At 43.1% G+C, this 16,877-nt stretch overlaps 2 protein-coding genes across 4 annotated transcripts in view; one reads left to right on the forward strand and one right to left on the reverse strand.

Annotated features, from left to right (window-relative positions):
- POGLUT1 (protein O-glucosyltransferase 1) lies at positions 1-13,942 on the reverse strand. 2 transcript variants are annotated; one of them, XM_015879646.3, is made up of 11 exons: positions 13,839-13,942; positions 13,173-13,263; positions 11,202-11,345; positions 10,618-10,753; positions 8,915-9,036; positions 7,624-7,683; positions 6,498-6,597; positions 5,638-5,696; positions 2,884-3,051; positions 2,320-2,376; positions 1-1,694 (listed from the first exon to the last, which is right to left on the reverse strand). In XM_015879646.3, exons 1-11 carry the CDS (start codon positions 13,915-13,917, stop codon positions 1,538-1,540), a joined length of 1,173 nt encoding a protein of 390 aa, XP_015735132.2. In that variant the 5' UTR covers positions 13,918-13,942; the 3' UTR covers positions 1-1,537. The 2 variants fall into 2 exon arrangements, with proteins under 2 accessions (XP_015735132.2, XP_085383212.1); XM_085527086.1 differs by having other exon boundaries at positions 11,202-12,313.
- LOC107322055 (uncharacterized) overlaps positions 13,386-16,877 on the forward strand; it is a 22,814-nt gene continuing 19,322 nt past the window's right edge. The window contains exon 1 of one of the 2 annotated variants that reach the window (XM_085527121.1): positions 13,386-13,706. In XM_085527121.1, the coding sequence (XP_085383247.1) occupies positions 13,682-13,706 (25 nt within the window). In that variant the 5' untranslated portion in view covers positions 13,386-13,681. Of the gene's footprint in view, positions 13,707-14,034; positions 14,128-16,877 lie in introns of those variants that run through there. The other variant, XR_014938757.1, reaches the window with a different exon arrangement.

The following is a 16,877-nucleotide window of genomic DNA, read 5'->3' on the forward strand; positions in this document are numbered from 1 at the left end:
TCTTTGTTGTTTGTTTTAATCCAAAAGCACGTCATTAAAAACGGGTTAAAAATACTACACATAGTTGTTTCCATTGACTAAAAGTACAAAACCAGAAAACCCTTCCCACTCCTACTCGACCCTTTACCCCCCAAACCCAACTATTTTAACACCCCAATTTGTTTTCTGTGCCCGCAGTGGCACATAGCTGCATGCTGCTCCGGCAGCTTCAGCCCTACCACTGATGGTTACTTCCCCGCTATTGGAATGGGAGGGGCTGCTGAGGTCACTGAGTGCATGTGTGTTCTGTGTGTACTTCTTGACAATGTTTTCTTCTCTGATCCCAAATGACTACAGAGAAAGCTGACATCAGAATAATACAGAGAAAAACAATGTGAGGAGTAGCTGGCTCTGTGCGACTGAAGGCATTCCCTCAACCAGACTGAGGGAGAATAGGAGCATAACAGCTGGGCCAAAGAAAAGGGAATGCTGGACTGAGCAGAAGTGCCGCCAGCCTTTAAATGAAAAGCCCTAGAAAGATTACAGAAGAGGATCAGAGCACAGAACCTATGAACATCTAGAAAAAAAAAGAACTTCTCAATCTACCTCTGTGTATGTTTTCTTCAGGTTCTTAAGGGTCCCAGGATATCTGGCCAGCAGATAGCTGAGACCTTGATAACACAGCCTCAGTTTTGCATGGCCGTGCATGGATCCAGCTCATTGCCCCACAGTGGAGGCAGTCTTTATCTCAGCTGCTTGACTGTCCACTATTCAGGCCAAGCATTATGGCAATGCTATCATCACCAGCCATTCCCTTGTGAGGTAGGTAATTTACCTGTGCAAGGATATTTTGTCATTTTAATGGCCCATCAAAGTCTGGCCATCGACCTTAAAAGCTTGACCTAAACATCACAACCCTAAGCTCTAAGCTATCTAAAAAGGTTACCTCAAATCCCAGTACCTGCTTCTGTCAGCTTATACCTAATATCCCAAGTGCTATCACACAGCTGAGAAAACACTGACCACTGCCAAAAATGGACATGTATCTCCCAGCTGAGCGCAGCAAACACTACCTTGCCATGAACACAGAGGACTTGGCAAAAGGTCCAGTAAAATGAGCAGCAAGGCATCTCATTGACTGAATGGGATCTAGGAGCACTCTGAGACAGGCAGTAACAAAATCCCAAATGACTGTGGCTCTGGGCAGCCTGGCCTGGTCTGGTGGTTGGTGACCCTGCACATAGCAGAGGGGTTGAAACTGGATGATCACTGTGGTCCTTTTCAACCCAGGCCATTTCATGATTCTACAGCAACACTCTTCCAGGCAAGAGTATAACCAGCCCAGCAAACAACCATACTCCAACCTTCAACTGAATGTTCTCATGGCAACAGTAGACCCAGTTCCCAGTGCATGGGAATAATTTTCAAGTTAGCCTATTGGTGCTCTCTGCAGTCCTAGTGTAAAGAATAATAAGCCTGAGAGAACAAGAAAGAAGATACACCCATCTTCAGATTTCCAGAGAGATCAGTCTGAGCTGAAGAGAAAAGCAGAGAAGTCTCACAGTTCCGTTTTCAACCATTCAGAAGCGATCTCATTGTAGTTCTTCCTCCTTTTCACTTTGTAAGTCAAGGTTTGCGAATACTCTGACAACAGATGCTCCCAGTAGCAAGAGACGTCCTCCATCTGCAAGTGTTCAGTGATGAATTGGCGTCCCCTAGAGACACACAAGGCACAGTCAGAACTGATTTCTAGTTCCTACACGAGTCTTTGGTTTTGTTTCGTATGCATATCAACTTTCACTCTTCTGTTGTTGGTTTTTGGTTGTTTTCTTTCCAGATATGCATTGCTCTGTACAATCTATCTTGATTTCACAATCTTCATTCACTCTTATGGCTTGGACACTTGCACTTCTTTTGTTATCCTCAAGATGGTATTTGTTATCTGGGATAATAAATATCAGCTTTTACATATCAGATGCAGCCTGAGCAGCAGTGCTACATGCTGCTTCAGAAAGCAGCCGCTGCCAGCCTGGGTATATAATGGTTTTAATGCAGACACAGCTCCCAGGGGCCAGCTCACTTCATACTGAGACAAAAGCTCCTAACATCTGATAGCTTGCAGTGGGGTTCCTGACACAGGTCACATCTGAACCGAAGACCTAAACACATAATGTCCAGCTTGTTAGAAGGTCTCTAAAAATCCTGCTGTTACTGCAGAAGGAAAACATGCTTTACCCTATTAATAGTAGGATGGCTTTGATAGGCAGCCCCTTCAAAAGCTGTGTAAGAAGACGCTTTGGAAGAAGAGTGCCTGACAGACACAAAGGACACACAACTTACCTCTCTGCAATTTCTTGCGCTATGTTGTCATTTTCCTTTGCAAACTGCAACAGCTCCCTAAAATGCAGACAAAAAAATGCTATGAAACAACAGGCTCAGTGGAGATATACAACTCAACTTAGTTAAACTATTGCAGGGGATGAGATTAAGGATTTAGAGCTAGGATTTCAGAGCACAGAGGAATCTTGTCATTCATATTTGTTTCATATCAGTCCTGGACAGCGTGCTGAAATCCAGGAGCTAACACATTTCCTGCCCACTAATACGTTCTTCTTCCTCTTATCTGTGTTCCTGTGCTCACTTGTAGAGATATTTAAGTACCTTATGCCTGCTGATTTCAGTGAGGGTGAGAGACATATGTACCCCAGTGAAACCACATTCTGTAAGAAATACAAGCAAATGGTTCTGTGGGTATGATAATAAAGGAAAAAGAACATGACCTCCAAGAGCCTTTGTCTGATGCACAGGAGCAGAGGCTTTTCCTAGTGTAAGCCACCATCTCAAACAAAGCGGTGCCTCCTTGTGCCACGCAGTGTCCCACTGAGCACAGCTGGGGTCACACACCTGACATCAGAGAGGTCTGATTTGACGGGGATGTAGTGGACCCAGGGCTTCAGCTGCTGATAGAAGAACTCCAACCACTCTTCTCCAACGTGAAAGACGAGTGAACCACACAGGAAGAGGTGTTTCAACCGGAAACTGGCGGCCACTCCCCGGAAATTAAACAGATACCTTTAAAGGGAGAAGGAAAGAGGTTACACCTGGCATTTCATGAGGAAATACCTGAAGAAACTGGACTCTGAGTACTGGTAACATTTCCTCACTGGTCAGAGCACAAGCAATCTGAAGTTGAAGATGCTCTGGGTGAGCTTCTGGTGTCGAATAAAACATAGGGGGGAGATGTAGGAGAAAGAAAGACCTGCCTATGGCAAACCAAAGGAGGCTTCACTGCCTGAAAGGCATGGAAGGTCACACATTGGATGCTATCTCTGTGGCTCTACACTGACAAAAGACTGTTTCCACAAGCAGCTTTTCCCCAATTTTGTTGCCTTGAAATGAGCTTTTTTGTTCATTGTTTTGCTTTTCCATATCTATTCAGCCTTTTTTTTGTTGTTGTTGTTGTTGTTTTAATCTTCTGGGATCCTGCTTTAATCTGAAGCTAATCGTTTCACATTAACTTGGGAATGCAACCCTAGGAGGTTAAACAGACTAGCACAGAACAGATGGACTTTGCAGATAACAAAGAATCAACAATCTTGTTTTCAGTATTTTCTGCCAAGTTAGTAAAATGGGCTTGACTGGGGGTGATTTCTCTTAGCAAAACGCATCTCAGAGGCATGTTTGTTTGTTTGTTTCCTTGCTTTTTCAAACCCACATTTCTCCAATTATATGGAAAGCTGTTTTTCCTGTGGGTAAAACCCCTCAGTACATGAAACTAATCTTTGAAGTCAAACACTTTGGGCTGGGGGAAGGGAGTTCTTCCTTCAACATAGCCGTTTTGGGTGAGATGGGGGTAGAGCTAAACTTGGTTCAACAGTAAGTGAAAATAATTAAATCTGAAATTAATTCTTTGTATTATCCAGGAGCTCAAGGCAGGAATGAGGAGCACGCTGTACTAGGAACTGAACAATGATATTAGAGACAGAAAAAGAATAGTGGTCTAGAAGTAAGAAAATAACTCTGTCCAGCTTTATCCGTGACTCCCACCATCTATGACTGTAGCAGAAATGCTAAATCATGTCTTGAAGCAGTGATTGAGCACCTGGTGGGAAGGCAGGGCCAACCCAAGGGAGCTCAGGTGCAAGCAGTGCACCTGAGTGACCAGAAGGGGTGGAGCCAGAAGCCACCTCATTTAAGGGTTGGTGGGGGAAAGGTATATTGCTGGAGATCCCTCCCTATTAAAGGTTTTTTAAAGGTAAGCAGTTTTTGGTTTTTTATTTGTGTCTGTAGCTGCTGCATTTGGGCTTGTTCTCATTTGCTGCAGCTTAGAACTGTGTAACTCTGTTATTACTGCTGTACTTTCCATCACATTACAGTGATCTCAGCTAATTCACTGAGGGCTGCTCTCAGACAGACCCATATAGCACCTACATGGAAGGAAATAGGTAAGAAGTTCTCATTGACCCTACTAGTCCCTGTCTCTCGCAGCCTACAGCTAGAAGCGTGTCTTCTGAGTTAGTGGTGTGATTACAGTCCCTCTTTTTGTATCTGTGTTTTTCCACTGACAAACTGAAGTCAGTAACATGTCACAGGACCACTCTAGGGGCTACTCACCCAGAACAGACTCCATGGAGTCCATGTGCTGCTGCTGACAATGATTATTGATAATTATTTCCTATGTGGGGCAAGACAAAGGAGTGAGAGAGTGTCTTAGCTCATAATGTACAAAGGGCTTATAAGGCATTAGGAGTTTAGGGAAGTTTATGTGTAACAGAAGGGAGAAATCTGGGCAACAGTTTAGAGAAATATCAAATGAGACAAGTCAGTCACATTTGCACAAAAACACACGTTCAGCCAAATGGCTGAGTTCTTAAAAGAGCAGATTTTAGCTGGTGGAGTTGTAACTGAATGATTTCAAACCAGAAGAAAAATCAAAACATCAGACACAGTACATACAGACTTACTTTGTATGTGCTTTCATTTTTACACAGAAAGCCACATAACTATTACACTAAAAACCCCTCCCTAAAATAGTTGAAACATAAAATCCCCTGTAAATCAAAACCACATTCTCCCAGGCAACGTAGAAATTATGAACCAGCCCTATATCTGCTCAAACACATCTCAGGTTCTCTCTTTTAATGTATACATCCAATAGCAACACTTGTCCCAGTATGCATATGAAGACTCAATTCCTTAGTTCCTTATGTCTTTGAAGATAGTAAAGCTATTACTGTAGCATGCACACACACAATAATGGAATATACAGGATGGTACAGAAATAGAAAGAAAAGCATAGAGTCAGCCCTACTGACTGTAAAAAAACAAACAAAAAAGAAAAAAATGCCCCTCTCCCCTCAAAAAACAATGAAAAAACAGGAAAATACATGTATTTGTGAACTATGTGCTTATTGGCAGTCTAAGATCTTTCTTAAGAGCACTTTATTTCTCCTGCTGTGACAGAGGAAAGCTGATACTGACAAAGGCCATGCTATGCTTCCCTAATTTTCAGCTGCTCTATGTCTGTTCACAAGCTTCCTTGTCTGCATGGAGCTGGTTGCTGGAATTAGATCTTAAAATAAAAAAAGACAACACAACACAAGCAATGAATGAAATAACCCATAGCCCTTGAACAACTTTACTCTTCAGAACTCTTACTTGTATTTGCAGTGATCAACCAGTGGAATTTCCTTTGCAGGAGGCTTCCCCAAGGTGTCCTTAAAGAGAATATAAAAAATTCTGTAAGGTTTATTTTTTTTACGGCGATTTCAAGTTCATTGTCCTTCTCAGTTACAAATAAAGCTGAAGTTACAAAACCCTCCATCTGCACTTCTGAGGAAGCTTTCCCTGGTGGGCTTTTAGAAGTACTATGAAGAACCGAGACCCTTTCAAACAGGAAAAAAATTACAGTAAATTACACATTGCCTGTAAACAAATGCCAAAGCAAACACATTAAATGATAAATTTTTAGTTGGCAACCACAGGGCTGAAAACAGCTTGGGACAATGGACAACGTGAAGCCAAGCATAACTGGATTAGCCAAGACAGTCTGGAGGGAGCTGGACTGTGCACGAAGTATGGAGCTAAAAAGTTATCAGCAACAGTTATCAGAATGTTAGCAGCAGCAGGACAAAGAGATGGAGATGACAGAAAAAGGTTTAGAAAGACTGACAGCAACGCACAGGCAGTTTGGGGTTAGAAGGGGAAGAAGTTGGCTAATTTTTCAGGAATGGAAGAGGACAGAATTGGCACTGATTCATTTTCTTATCTGTGCTGGCTTTCTTGGACTAAAAGCACAGATGGGAGAGGAGGAAAAAAAAAAACAAGGTTGTCCTGGCGGGCTCTGAGACTGCTTCCTTTCATTCACCAGAGAGCTGTGGCTATCAGTAGGTTTACAAGCCTCCCTCCTGCTACAGGATCACTCATAACTCCCCAGCAAGATGCACCTCAATCATCAAAGCCACCTTTGGCTACCCTTTCTGTTCCTCGTGCCCAGAAGACAGAAAACACCCACACACCTTCTCACTTTTCCAAGCCTGGTTTTTGGTGTACTCTGCATCAACAAGTTCCGGGTCTTCTCGGGACAGCAGAATGAGGGGATCTCTTTCGGAGCTCGTCCTGCACAAGAAATGCCACCAGTTATTGCCAAAATATCTCACCCCACACAGCTACCCAAGTACTAGACTCAAGACATCCTCCTTTTCAGGTTGATTTCAGTATGTCCCCAGAAAGCATTAAGTGCCAGCCATACAGTACAGATGTGTCCAAGTGTATGTTAGTAGGAGAAAAGATGATCCAAGGCCTAATTTCTTTATTTCACTTATAGTAAATAGTTAATATTTAATAGTGTTATTTAAGCAGTTCCCAGGACAAATTGGTAGAGATGTTGTTTCCTTCGGGCTTTATACTGATGAGTGCCAAATACTTCAACTACTTTCTAAGTAATAGAGCAAGGAGATGCTAAACACGTTCAGCCCTGCCTCGTCTCACACCAGTTTAAATTCCTGCTGATAAACAAGGTCAGGACACCTGTCTTAGTTTCACTTAGGACGGAATTGTTCGGAGTGTCTGGTATGATGCTGCATTCTAGGAGAGAAGTGATGCTGATAACACACTAATGTTTATAGTTGTTGCTAAGCATTGTTATACAAAGCTTGTGGCCATTCTGGTTTCTTAGCAAAGAGCTGGGAGAGGATAGAACAAGGACAGCTGACCTAAAGTGGCCAAAGGAATATTTCATACCATATGGCATCATGCAGAAGGGGAGTTCTGAAGAGGGTGGAAGTTCATCTCACTATCTTCCACTCACTGGGGGGCTAGCTGGTCATTTGTCAGAGGGTGGTCAGCAACTGCTTGTGCACCACTTGTTATATACATTTATATACATGTAATAGTTGCAACTATTATCCTTCTTTTTGCTCATTAAGAAACGAAGCAGAAAACCCATGACAATTTGAGAGCTGAGGAGGGACTTCTATAAGTATTTATAGCTACAGGACAAGGGGAAATGGTTTTAAAGTGGAAGAGAGTAGATTTAGACTAGGTATTAGAAAGAAGTTCTTTGCTGTGAGGGTGGTGAAACACTGGAATGGGTTGCCCAGGGAGGTTGTGGATGCCTGCGTACTGGAAGCGTGATAAGCTCACCTGGATCCTCGGAAATATCCTTTAGAGATTTTTTTCTTCCACGGCCATTTTTCTGCAGATCTGAAATATTGTTTATACATGGCAATAAATGATTTGATAAACCCATGAAACAGTGCTCTCATCAGTTTTCACAGCATGATCTCATTTCATTATTCTTCGTTCTTGATGGAAATCGTTTTCTTCATAACAGCAGAAAAATCTCTGCTAGGTCCAATGAAACATTTTCCAGTGAATATGGTGGTCAAAGCCAAAGCAATAGCCTGCCTCTCCCTAGGGAACCCTTGGTTGAACATTTGCATTGCACCTAGGCCAATATGTAGGCATCCTAATCCATGACATGACCTGCACAGGTTAAGCTTTGTATCTGCTTGTAATCCAGTGGCGTAAGTGGGGTTCACTGAGAAAGCAATAATAAGTAAATACTTCATTGGATAGTATTAAATTATATCAGGTGTCAGCTATGGACTTGTCCCTTCCTCTCAAAATCTTCAGATTTTGAGGAGGGAAACATTCAGCCTCTCATTCTGATGCTAACTGATTGACATCGAGCATGCTTTTTTCTAGTTGTGTCTCTATGCTCATTCACTGTTACATGCTTCATTTGTCACTTTCCAGAGAAAATAGCCCCTTATTCTGCTAATAGTCAAAGATCTTGCCAGAAGAAAAGACTCCTAATCAGAAATATCTTCTGTCTTGCTGTCTTACTCTCGGCCAAGTAATTACTCTTGCTTTTAGGGAATGATTCCAGATTTCTTTACTGCATAATGCTCGTGTGAAAGCAGACCTAAAGAAGGTTTTCCTTTACCCTTCTAGGAGTTTATGCAAACATTCTAGATTATCCCTGCAGTAAAAAAGAATAATAATGAAAAAAAAATACTGTAGGTGGGAAAAAATAAAATTATTTCCATGCGTCAAGGAAGATTTCTGCAGGCAAGAGATAACTCCTGCTTTATTGACAAACCTTGTCCCACTGCAAATGATAGCAATCAGGCACTGACAGCATGAAGAATGTGAATACTTCATCCTCTGCATTCCTTACAAAACTGCTGGAAACAGGGAAGTTAATTGTATTTTCTAGTTGCATCATCCAAGGTTTCCATGGAGAATTTTTGTCCAGTATTTAGGCTGTATGCATGCAGTTAACAACAAGCAGCAGGACAGATCACCAGCCAACACATCTATGGCTCTAGACTTCAATGTTGCCCTAATCCTGCTCAGAGCTATGTGGCTTTTACTGTGTTTTTTGTGTTCCATTATGCCTCCCCCGAGTATATTCATTTCCAAAACGTACCTTCTGAGGTCTTCTCTCATGAGGTCCCAGCGCCCTAAACCTGTTGGGTAGATTGGCCAAACAGCTGGACCTCCTTCCCAAAATGTCCAGGCAGGATACATTATGTCACTGTATTCAGCTGTCTGAAGAAAAAAGGAAAGTAATATAAGAGTAAGAATAAAATTTACTCCAGTTTATTGACTGAGCTCACTGGCAGTAATGTCCCTTTGGGGAATTCTATATGCTTTCCCTGCTCTATAAGCACCCATGAGAACTTCATGGTCACCATGGCATAGCTGGGGTTCACATCAACACAACTCAACAGAGAAAGATGTGTAGATACAAATAAGTTCTACAGATCATAAGCTAAGAGGTATTATCTCCCCTGTGATATAAGCACTTGTAAACTATTTGGCATTTAGGTTTCCAGCAATTCAATTCATTCCAGCCTTCCCACTGACCACTTGACAATTCACTACAACAAACATCCAGGTCACGTAAGAATTCCAGTTCCTCATTCCTATCTGAAGGCTGAAATTCTCATGTAAGCAGAAGGAAAACCAACACTAAATGATTCAATGAAACCAGAATACAGGCTGCTTCTTTGCACTAACAATAAGCTTTCTATCCAAATTATCCACCTGTCATCTGGAGATACTAAAGAGCCTCCAAGTCCATGAAGGTAGTTAAGATGTACATGATGTAAGAAAAGAAACTGAGGACTGGGTCTGTTCATGCACAAGAAAAGGAGGCTTGGGGGAATCTAAATGCTGCCTTTTGCAATCTAATAGTAGCATGCAGAGAAGAGAGAGGCAGACTCTTCAAAAGTGCCCTGAGATAGACTAACTGGAAACAGATTATTATTACAAATAAAGAAATTCCAGTTTAATACTGGGAAACATGTTTTTTTTGTTCTGACACGGAGCGTGTGCCCAGAGGGACCACTGACATCCTGTTCTTGAGAATGCTCAGAACTGGATGGGACACAACAACAAACCAAGCACTTGAATGTTAGTCCTTGCAATGCTGCACTGAAATTCTAGAGATAGTTTTAGGATGCCTGGGGATTAGGCAAAGGTTACAAATCATATTAGAGTTCAGGCGAATACCTGGGTTTAGAGTAATTTAGCAGAAACAGAACAGGGCCTGAGCAAGCAAGAACAAATTATTTATTGCTTCTGTTTGCATCTTATGGTCTGCTGAGCTTCAGCCAAGTACAGGGTCATGATCAGGACTGTAGAATTTGGGCATACTAGGCATATACTAAAGCACAGCAGGATTTCATGAAGCTAGAGTTGTAAGGGTATTTCGTTGGCAATGATAAGACAACACTTATCTGTGGTACGAAACAGAGAACTGAAATATTCATATTGACTGAGCTGGCTGATGATGAAAAATCCTTAACAGTGCTGACAAGCTATGGCTGCAATTTTAACAGAGGCATTGTAGCACATCACAGTGATATTGGCACATATCCCATCCAGCTGTGCATCATTCCACTGTGGTAGAGGTACTCTTTTTGACTTGGAAGAGGAGCTAATGAGGAGAAAAGCTGTTCTATTAAATGAATCTGCAAGTCTGTCTACTAGAAAAATTGAAGTAGAAAGAAGAAAAAAGAACAGTTTTGACACACAGGAAAGCTGTAGGGAACCATCCTCAAAAATATGTTAGCAAGAGAAAGGAGGACATGCACGTTTCAGAAATGCTTTTAAAAGTGTGCATACCTTACTGAAAGAGAAGACTGGGATAATGGGTTTCATCCACTTGGGGACCTGGGGGTAGTCTCTCACGTTTATCACCATTTCCATATCAGGGAGGCGGTTGATGATCCCATGAATGAAATGCTCAACTCCACTGCATCTGTGGAGAAATGACACATCTCATAAAGAGCCATAAGGATAAGGAAGAATCCTGGAGTATGTTGCAGATATCTCTATGCATAGGAGCAGAAGAAACAGAAAGTCTGAGCCACACCATAGTGCAGTCTGGAACTGCCCATAGCAGCCTTTAAGCCTCACTGCAGACACCAGTGAAGCAACACATCCTGTTAAACCTGACTTGATCTGCATATTTCTCTGGGATCCCACAGTCAACTAGCCTTCTTATACAGAAGTGCAACAATGGTTCTTATTTCTTGCCTATGTTTAATCCTCATATATAATTTCCTAGGCTCCTGTCCTGATAAGGAATCCAGACCTTAAAATGACATACCATTGTGCTCAATGACTTCCAGTTCATCAGGGTTAGAAGTACTGGAAGTATTCCTATGTACCAGGTATGGAAGCAGGATCTTCTGTGCGGCTCTTACCTTGCAGGGAACATGCAGTCATGTTCACGGTACAGCTTGTTCTTAATGATTTGGTAGTGTGTCCCAAGCTTCCGGCTTACCACATCTGATATTGTCTCCTTGGAAATGCCATTTCGAAAAGGAGCCAGGTCCTGTTTCCAGACACTGAAACAAAACAATTAGCCATCATTAGGTACATCGGGGGATGCTTCACATTAAAGTACTGCAGCATACAGAAGAGGTTTCTAGTTACAACAAACTTTATGTGGCTTCCAGCTCTGCTACACATGGCATAACAGAGGATTCAACTTAAGTCAACTGAAACAGCCACTACTCTGAGACTCCAAAGTCCCAGCTTTGCTCTGTGATGATCTATGTGCTGTTTGCCTGAACAGAAAACCCAGCACCGGACTCTCAAACTAAATCAATATGGTTCACTGCAGTTATTCTTCCAAAAAACAAACAGGCATTAAACACCCCGACAGGTTATGGATAAAAGCTTTCAGTTCACTTAAACTTTGAGTTCTGAAGCTTGTGTTCTGGATTTCCAATAATGGTGGGCTACACCAAGACCAAATTCCTCACTAAATGTCAATTTTAAAATTTATAAAAAAAGTAAGTAACAGTCTAGTCACAAGGATTACTGGGTAATGCTGCATACAGTAAAAGCTAGTCCAGGAGAACAAGCCTATATAGAGTGTATTCTGTGATATCTGCATGTCATTGGTGAGCTCCTAGAATATAATAGAAATAGAAAATAGAAAACATAAACCTAACCGATATGTTAAAATACAGACAGAGAATGCAGTTTATATATAGTCTAAAGGCCCCCAGATCCAACTGCTTGGAGCAGTTAACAATTGCTCTCAGACGTTAACAGCCATGGAGAGTTCCCCTCTACTTTTTAGTAGACACTGCATCAATGGCCTGGTTTAATGCACAGACCCATCTGAAGGGGATGAACCAAATGTATGAGTGATAAAACACTGGCACAGACTGCCCAGAGAAGTAGTGGGGTCTCTGGTCTGACTGGACACCGTCCTGTCCATTTGCTTTAGGTGGCCCTGCTTGAACAGGGAGGTTGGATTTCTTGATCTCAAAAGGTCCCCTCCGAGGTCAATGATCCTGTTATTCTGTATCAGACAGAAAAATGTAAACTACATCAAGAATTGCTACAGTACAGATAGGTTGACAAAGTATATAAGCAGGGATGCAAATGTAACAAGCTGGAGAACAGGAAGAAAGAGTTTTATAGCACATCCACGTTGCTGTTTGCTACCTTTCTATTGTCAATAACATGCTAGAATTTCAGTTCTTGGCCACCCAGAGAAAATCTGACACAAGTAAAATCCATTATCTAAGGAAAGGGACTGGCTTTCACTATTCTGCTGCACGTTTGCATCTCTCCAGATCAGCTATCAATGAGCTGAGTTTCTTAGTGTTATACAGCGTAGGTTCTGTATTATCTTTCTGGACTCTTTAGTAATGCCTGTCACTATAGCATATAAGTGTTCCTTAGCAAGTACCACATAGCATCATGCCAAATAAATCCATGTTCTGTAATTATCCTTCTTAATCCACTTTTAAATATTTGCATATATTTATTTCCCTCAGTTTTAAAAGTCCATCAGATAAACCTGTTAGCAACAAATATTGTACAGAGGGTGAATGCAGAGTGGATTTCTAATACAGAAATATCACCAGCTGTGTATGGAATTATTGTGTGATTACGTATGAGATTCTGACTCAGTTTATGTTGTTCAGTCACAGAGGACAACAAGCACAGTGGTCAATCTGCAGGTGGACACAACTCGTGCTGGAACTATGAAAGTTTCACACAATGCCATTAATAAACTCCTTGTAAGCACTGCGACCTATGTTGGCTGCAGATGTGCTACATTAGAGCACACATATTCTACAGCTAACTCCCATCTATCAGTGCTGTGATCATGGCCATAGCCCTGTCCGGTAAAAAGGAAACTAATCTCTTACCTTTGGTAGCAGCTACAATTCTCCTTTACGCATGGCTTATAGACTTCTACAGCTTTGTTAATTTGATCTGTTATTGCTTTCCATTTGGCATCTAAAATACACAGAAAGGAAAAGTGAAATGAATTAATTCATTAAACAACCAGAGCAATCAGCAGAAGCTGAGCAGCATTTCTCCAGCTGGCAGCAGGGCAATAGCGACGCACCATGATCCTGGGACACACTTCAGCCCACACAGCTGAACTAGAGCACGGCTGACACTGACCATTCCCCTGCTGACAGAACCCTGACCCTTCAACCCATAACTGCTCCACTGACACTGCCTACTGAGCAGTGACATCGGTTTCTTTAGCACAGCCTTGCTGCCTGCAGGCTGTTAAACCAAACCAGGCTCCCTGAGCGCACATTAGAGAACCACAACTGTTGCACTGCACTAGTTGCATCCCGCTATGTAACTACAAGGAACTGCATGGACTTTATCTCTGAAATGACTCTATTGCTACAGTTAAGTGATGAAAGCACCGCCGGGACACCCAGGTGCGGGCTGAGGGGGGGGCTGGGCCTGGCAGCCCCTCCTTCCTACATGTGCTGGGCCGCCCTATAAAAGGCAACTAGGGAGAGCCGCTCTCTTCCCCGTGGTGTTCCCCACGGCCCGTCTCTTTCACTCACCTTCTGACCCACCATCCGCCGCTCCCGAAGGCCACACAGCAACGGCGGCCAGCAGCCCCCACAGCGCCGCCCGCCCCATGCTGCTGCCTGCGCGCCTCGCCGCCGGGGGGCGGTGACTCCCTGAGCAAAGATGGCGGCCCCGCAAAGATGGCGGCGGGAGGAGGGGTGCGTGCTGCTGAGCGGATGGATGGGAGCTGTAGTTCCCGCCTCTGCACCTCTAGAAAGGTTGGGTGTAAGCAAACGCTGTCCTGTATGAATTTGATTCCTGTATGAATTTGATCTTCTTAAGGTAGAGTGTGGAACAGCCCGTCTGCTCTTCACGGGATCTGTGTATATATGTGGTCTTAAGCTGTCTTTCCTAGTCCAGATCTGCTTTTGCTGCTCTTGGATCCCAGGGAGAGGTGCTGTGGCCTCACGGCCGTGGGGAGGAGCCGTTACATTGAGAGTCATGGACCTACTGGAGCGAATCCAGGGCAGAGCCACAAAGAGGGTCCCAGGGATGGAACCCCTCCCCTATGAGGGCAGGCTGAGAAGAGAAGGCTGCGGGGAGACCTGAGAGCAGCCTTTCAACGTCCAAAGGGAGGCTGTAAGAAGGAAGGGGACAGGCTATTTAATAGGGCTTTTGCTGTTAGGACAAGGGGAAATGGATTCAAACAAATGATTTAGACTGGATATCAGGAAGATGTTTATTACAGTAATGATGGTGAGGCACTATAACAGGTTGCCCAGAGAGGTGGTGGGTGCCCCATCTCTGGAGACACCCAAAGTCAGGCTGGGCAGGGCTCTGAACACCTGATGGAGATGAGGGTGTCCCTGTTCATTGCAGGGGTTTTGGGCTGGGTGGCCTTTAAGGTTTGTTCCATCTCAAGCAATTGTATACTTACATTTAAATTAAGCTGGTATCTATAGCATAAAGGCTGAGTGATTAGCCACAGGAGCCAACACCTAAACTTACAAAGGCCTCATCTGCATGAGACTGTAAGGGCTGTAGGTACCTGTAGGTTATACTAAAGAAATAGTTACTTAACAGCAGGCCAATGGTGAAAAGCACATGCTAAGGAAGAGTGTGAGGGTTTCCTAAGGGTTGAAAATTGTGGAGGCTAGTAGTTCTTCTGAATGTCATTGAGCTGATAAACTTGGGTGCTATGCGTAGGCTGAATCTGTGGAAGGCCAGAAGTAGATGCTAATATCAGAAGTAGATTTTGTGACTGGAGGGCAGGGGTTCCTATGTACAAAGACTAGAGGTTTACATGTGCAACCCTTGAAATAAATTACCTTGAATGGCTTTTTGAACACCTACTTTGAAGCTGCTAGGGTCAGCACAGCCTTCTGAATGTACAGCTGGAGTTGTCCTCCGACTGAACTACAGAGGATTGAGTGAATTATGCGGTTTCTGTTACTGGTAGTAACAGCTTCATAGAATGAAAAGAATGAGTAGCTGTGCCTCATCCCAAACTCATGTTGTCCAGGCAAAGAATTTTTGAGCAAATCAGGGAAGTAATTACTTCTTTCCAGATTATGTCAGAAACTTTCTGTCTTTTTGTGCAGAATCTCCTTCCATTTTCTTCCACTGACCCTTCTAGAGCTGTGGTTATCAAACATCCATACTAGAGGCTAGTCTGAAGATTCCCCAAAAAGTGTGAACAGAAGATAGCTTAAAGAAAACCTGTCGTATTTTCTTCCTTCTGTCCTAGCTTACTGAATAGAGTCATTAGCATTGTTGTTCCAACACTGTTTCTGGCTGTTTCTCACAGCTCCCCACTAGTCTGTTCCACAGCTGGTAGAACTGTTGTAGTTTGCTCTGTAGCAAAGGTTATTTCGGGTGCTTTCTCTGAGGCAAAGAGTAGGAGTGGTAGTCAACATAAATGTTTAATAGGCCCTGAGAGCTAAGACTTCAAGATGAAGCTCCTTTTGAAGCTACATTTACGGTCTCTGCTCTCCCAGGCTTTGTGTAATGAAAGCACCTCAGGCCAATATGGTGTGGTTTTGGCATGTGCTGTAGTTTCCCCCAAGCACCTTGGATGGTTGTAGACCTTAGAACCCCTCGACTCTCACTTCAAACACACCCTTTGCCTCACCTTCTCTACCTTCTTAATTTCCTACAAGTCCAGAGCTCTGAGAAGGAGCATCTGGCTCTGATCTTTGATACCTTCCCTCAATCACATTCCCTCCCTCAGTTTTTCTCTGCCAAATCAAGTGCAAACACCCACAAATTTACTTTCATCATGTTCCATGTGCCTGGAGTGGAAAACCACTTGGCTGTAATTCTGGTGTCCTTGCTTTACATATTCAGCATAGGTTAAAAGAAGGGTGCTTGGGAAAGGAATAGTTCTCTAAGCTGGTTATAAGGTTGATCTAAAGAAAATGTTTTCTAGATCTTGATTTTCTCTCAAAGCTATAATCTGGCTCTTCTTGCTACTTTTTGCTTGTGTAAGGGTTCTGGTAGGGGACTTTCTCCCTTAGTTCATCCTTTTATGCTAAATGAAAGTACTGGGTTTTGTGAATTCATTGAGTAATGGACTGGAAGGGAGGAAGGTGGCTCTACAGGTGGCTGAGGTTCAACACTTGTGGTTGATGTTGATGCTTGCGGGGCTGGGCCCAAGCTTTCCCTTAGTAAGGGACATGGCTTTTAGGAAGCTACTCATGAAGCTTATTTTTGCTCTGGCTCTAAGCTGTGTCCTCTAACACTACACCTCGTGGAGATGTTGGACTCTCATTGGTATGGTTCGGGAAATTTGGTTGCATCTGCAGTACCTGGCTTGGGGATGTTTGCTATTGAATATTCTGTTGCTTTATGCAAAGGAGGCTAATTACAGCAGTTGGAGCCCAGCGTGAGAAGCATGCAGAGTGAGAGCCAGTAAAGGCTGGAGTCTTCAACCTAAGACTGAAAAATGCTCTTGCAGTTCTATAGGGCACTTGGAACTACTGAATTGGGTTGGGCAAAACAAGTGCAGGAGAACCCAGAGTTCAGTCCTGATGACACACAGAATCTGCCAGAAAAGGGAATCATTAACTCAGCCCTCAGCTAGCCAAGGGATT

The sequence above is a fragment of the Coturnix japonica genome, chromosome 1 (genome assembly GCF_054131305.1).
Source record: "Coturnix japonica strain WE chromosome 1, WE-NBRP24, whole genome shotgun sequence".
Lineage (NCBI taxonomy): Eukaryota > Metazoa > Chordata > Aves > Galliformes > Phasianidae > Coturnix > Coturnix japonica.

Bases quoted from the DNA above. Each gene is read 5' to 3' on its own strand.
- POGLUT1 (XM_015879646.3), bottom strand. From the start codon at position 13,917: ATGGGGCGGGCGGCGCTGTGGGGGCTGCTGGCCGCCGTTGCTGTGTGG. The intron at 6,598-7,623 runs GTGAGCTTATCA...TTTCTTGTGCAG, and splicing joins GGATATTTCCGAGGATCCAG to GACGAGCTCCGAAAGAGATC. The intron at 1,695-2,319 runs GTAAGTTGTGTG...GTGTGTCTCTAG, and splicing joins GCGCAAGAAATTGCAGAGAG to GGGACGCCAATTCATCACTG.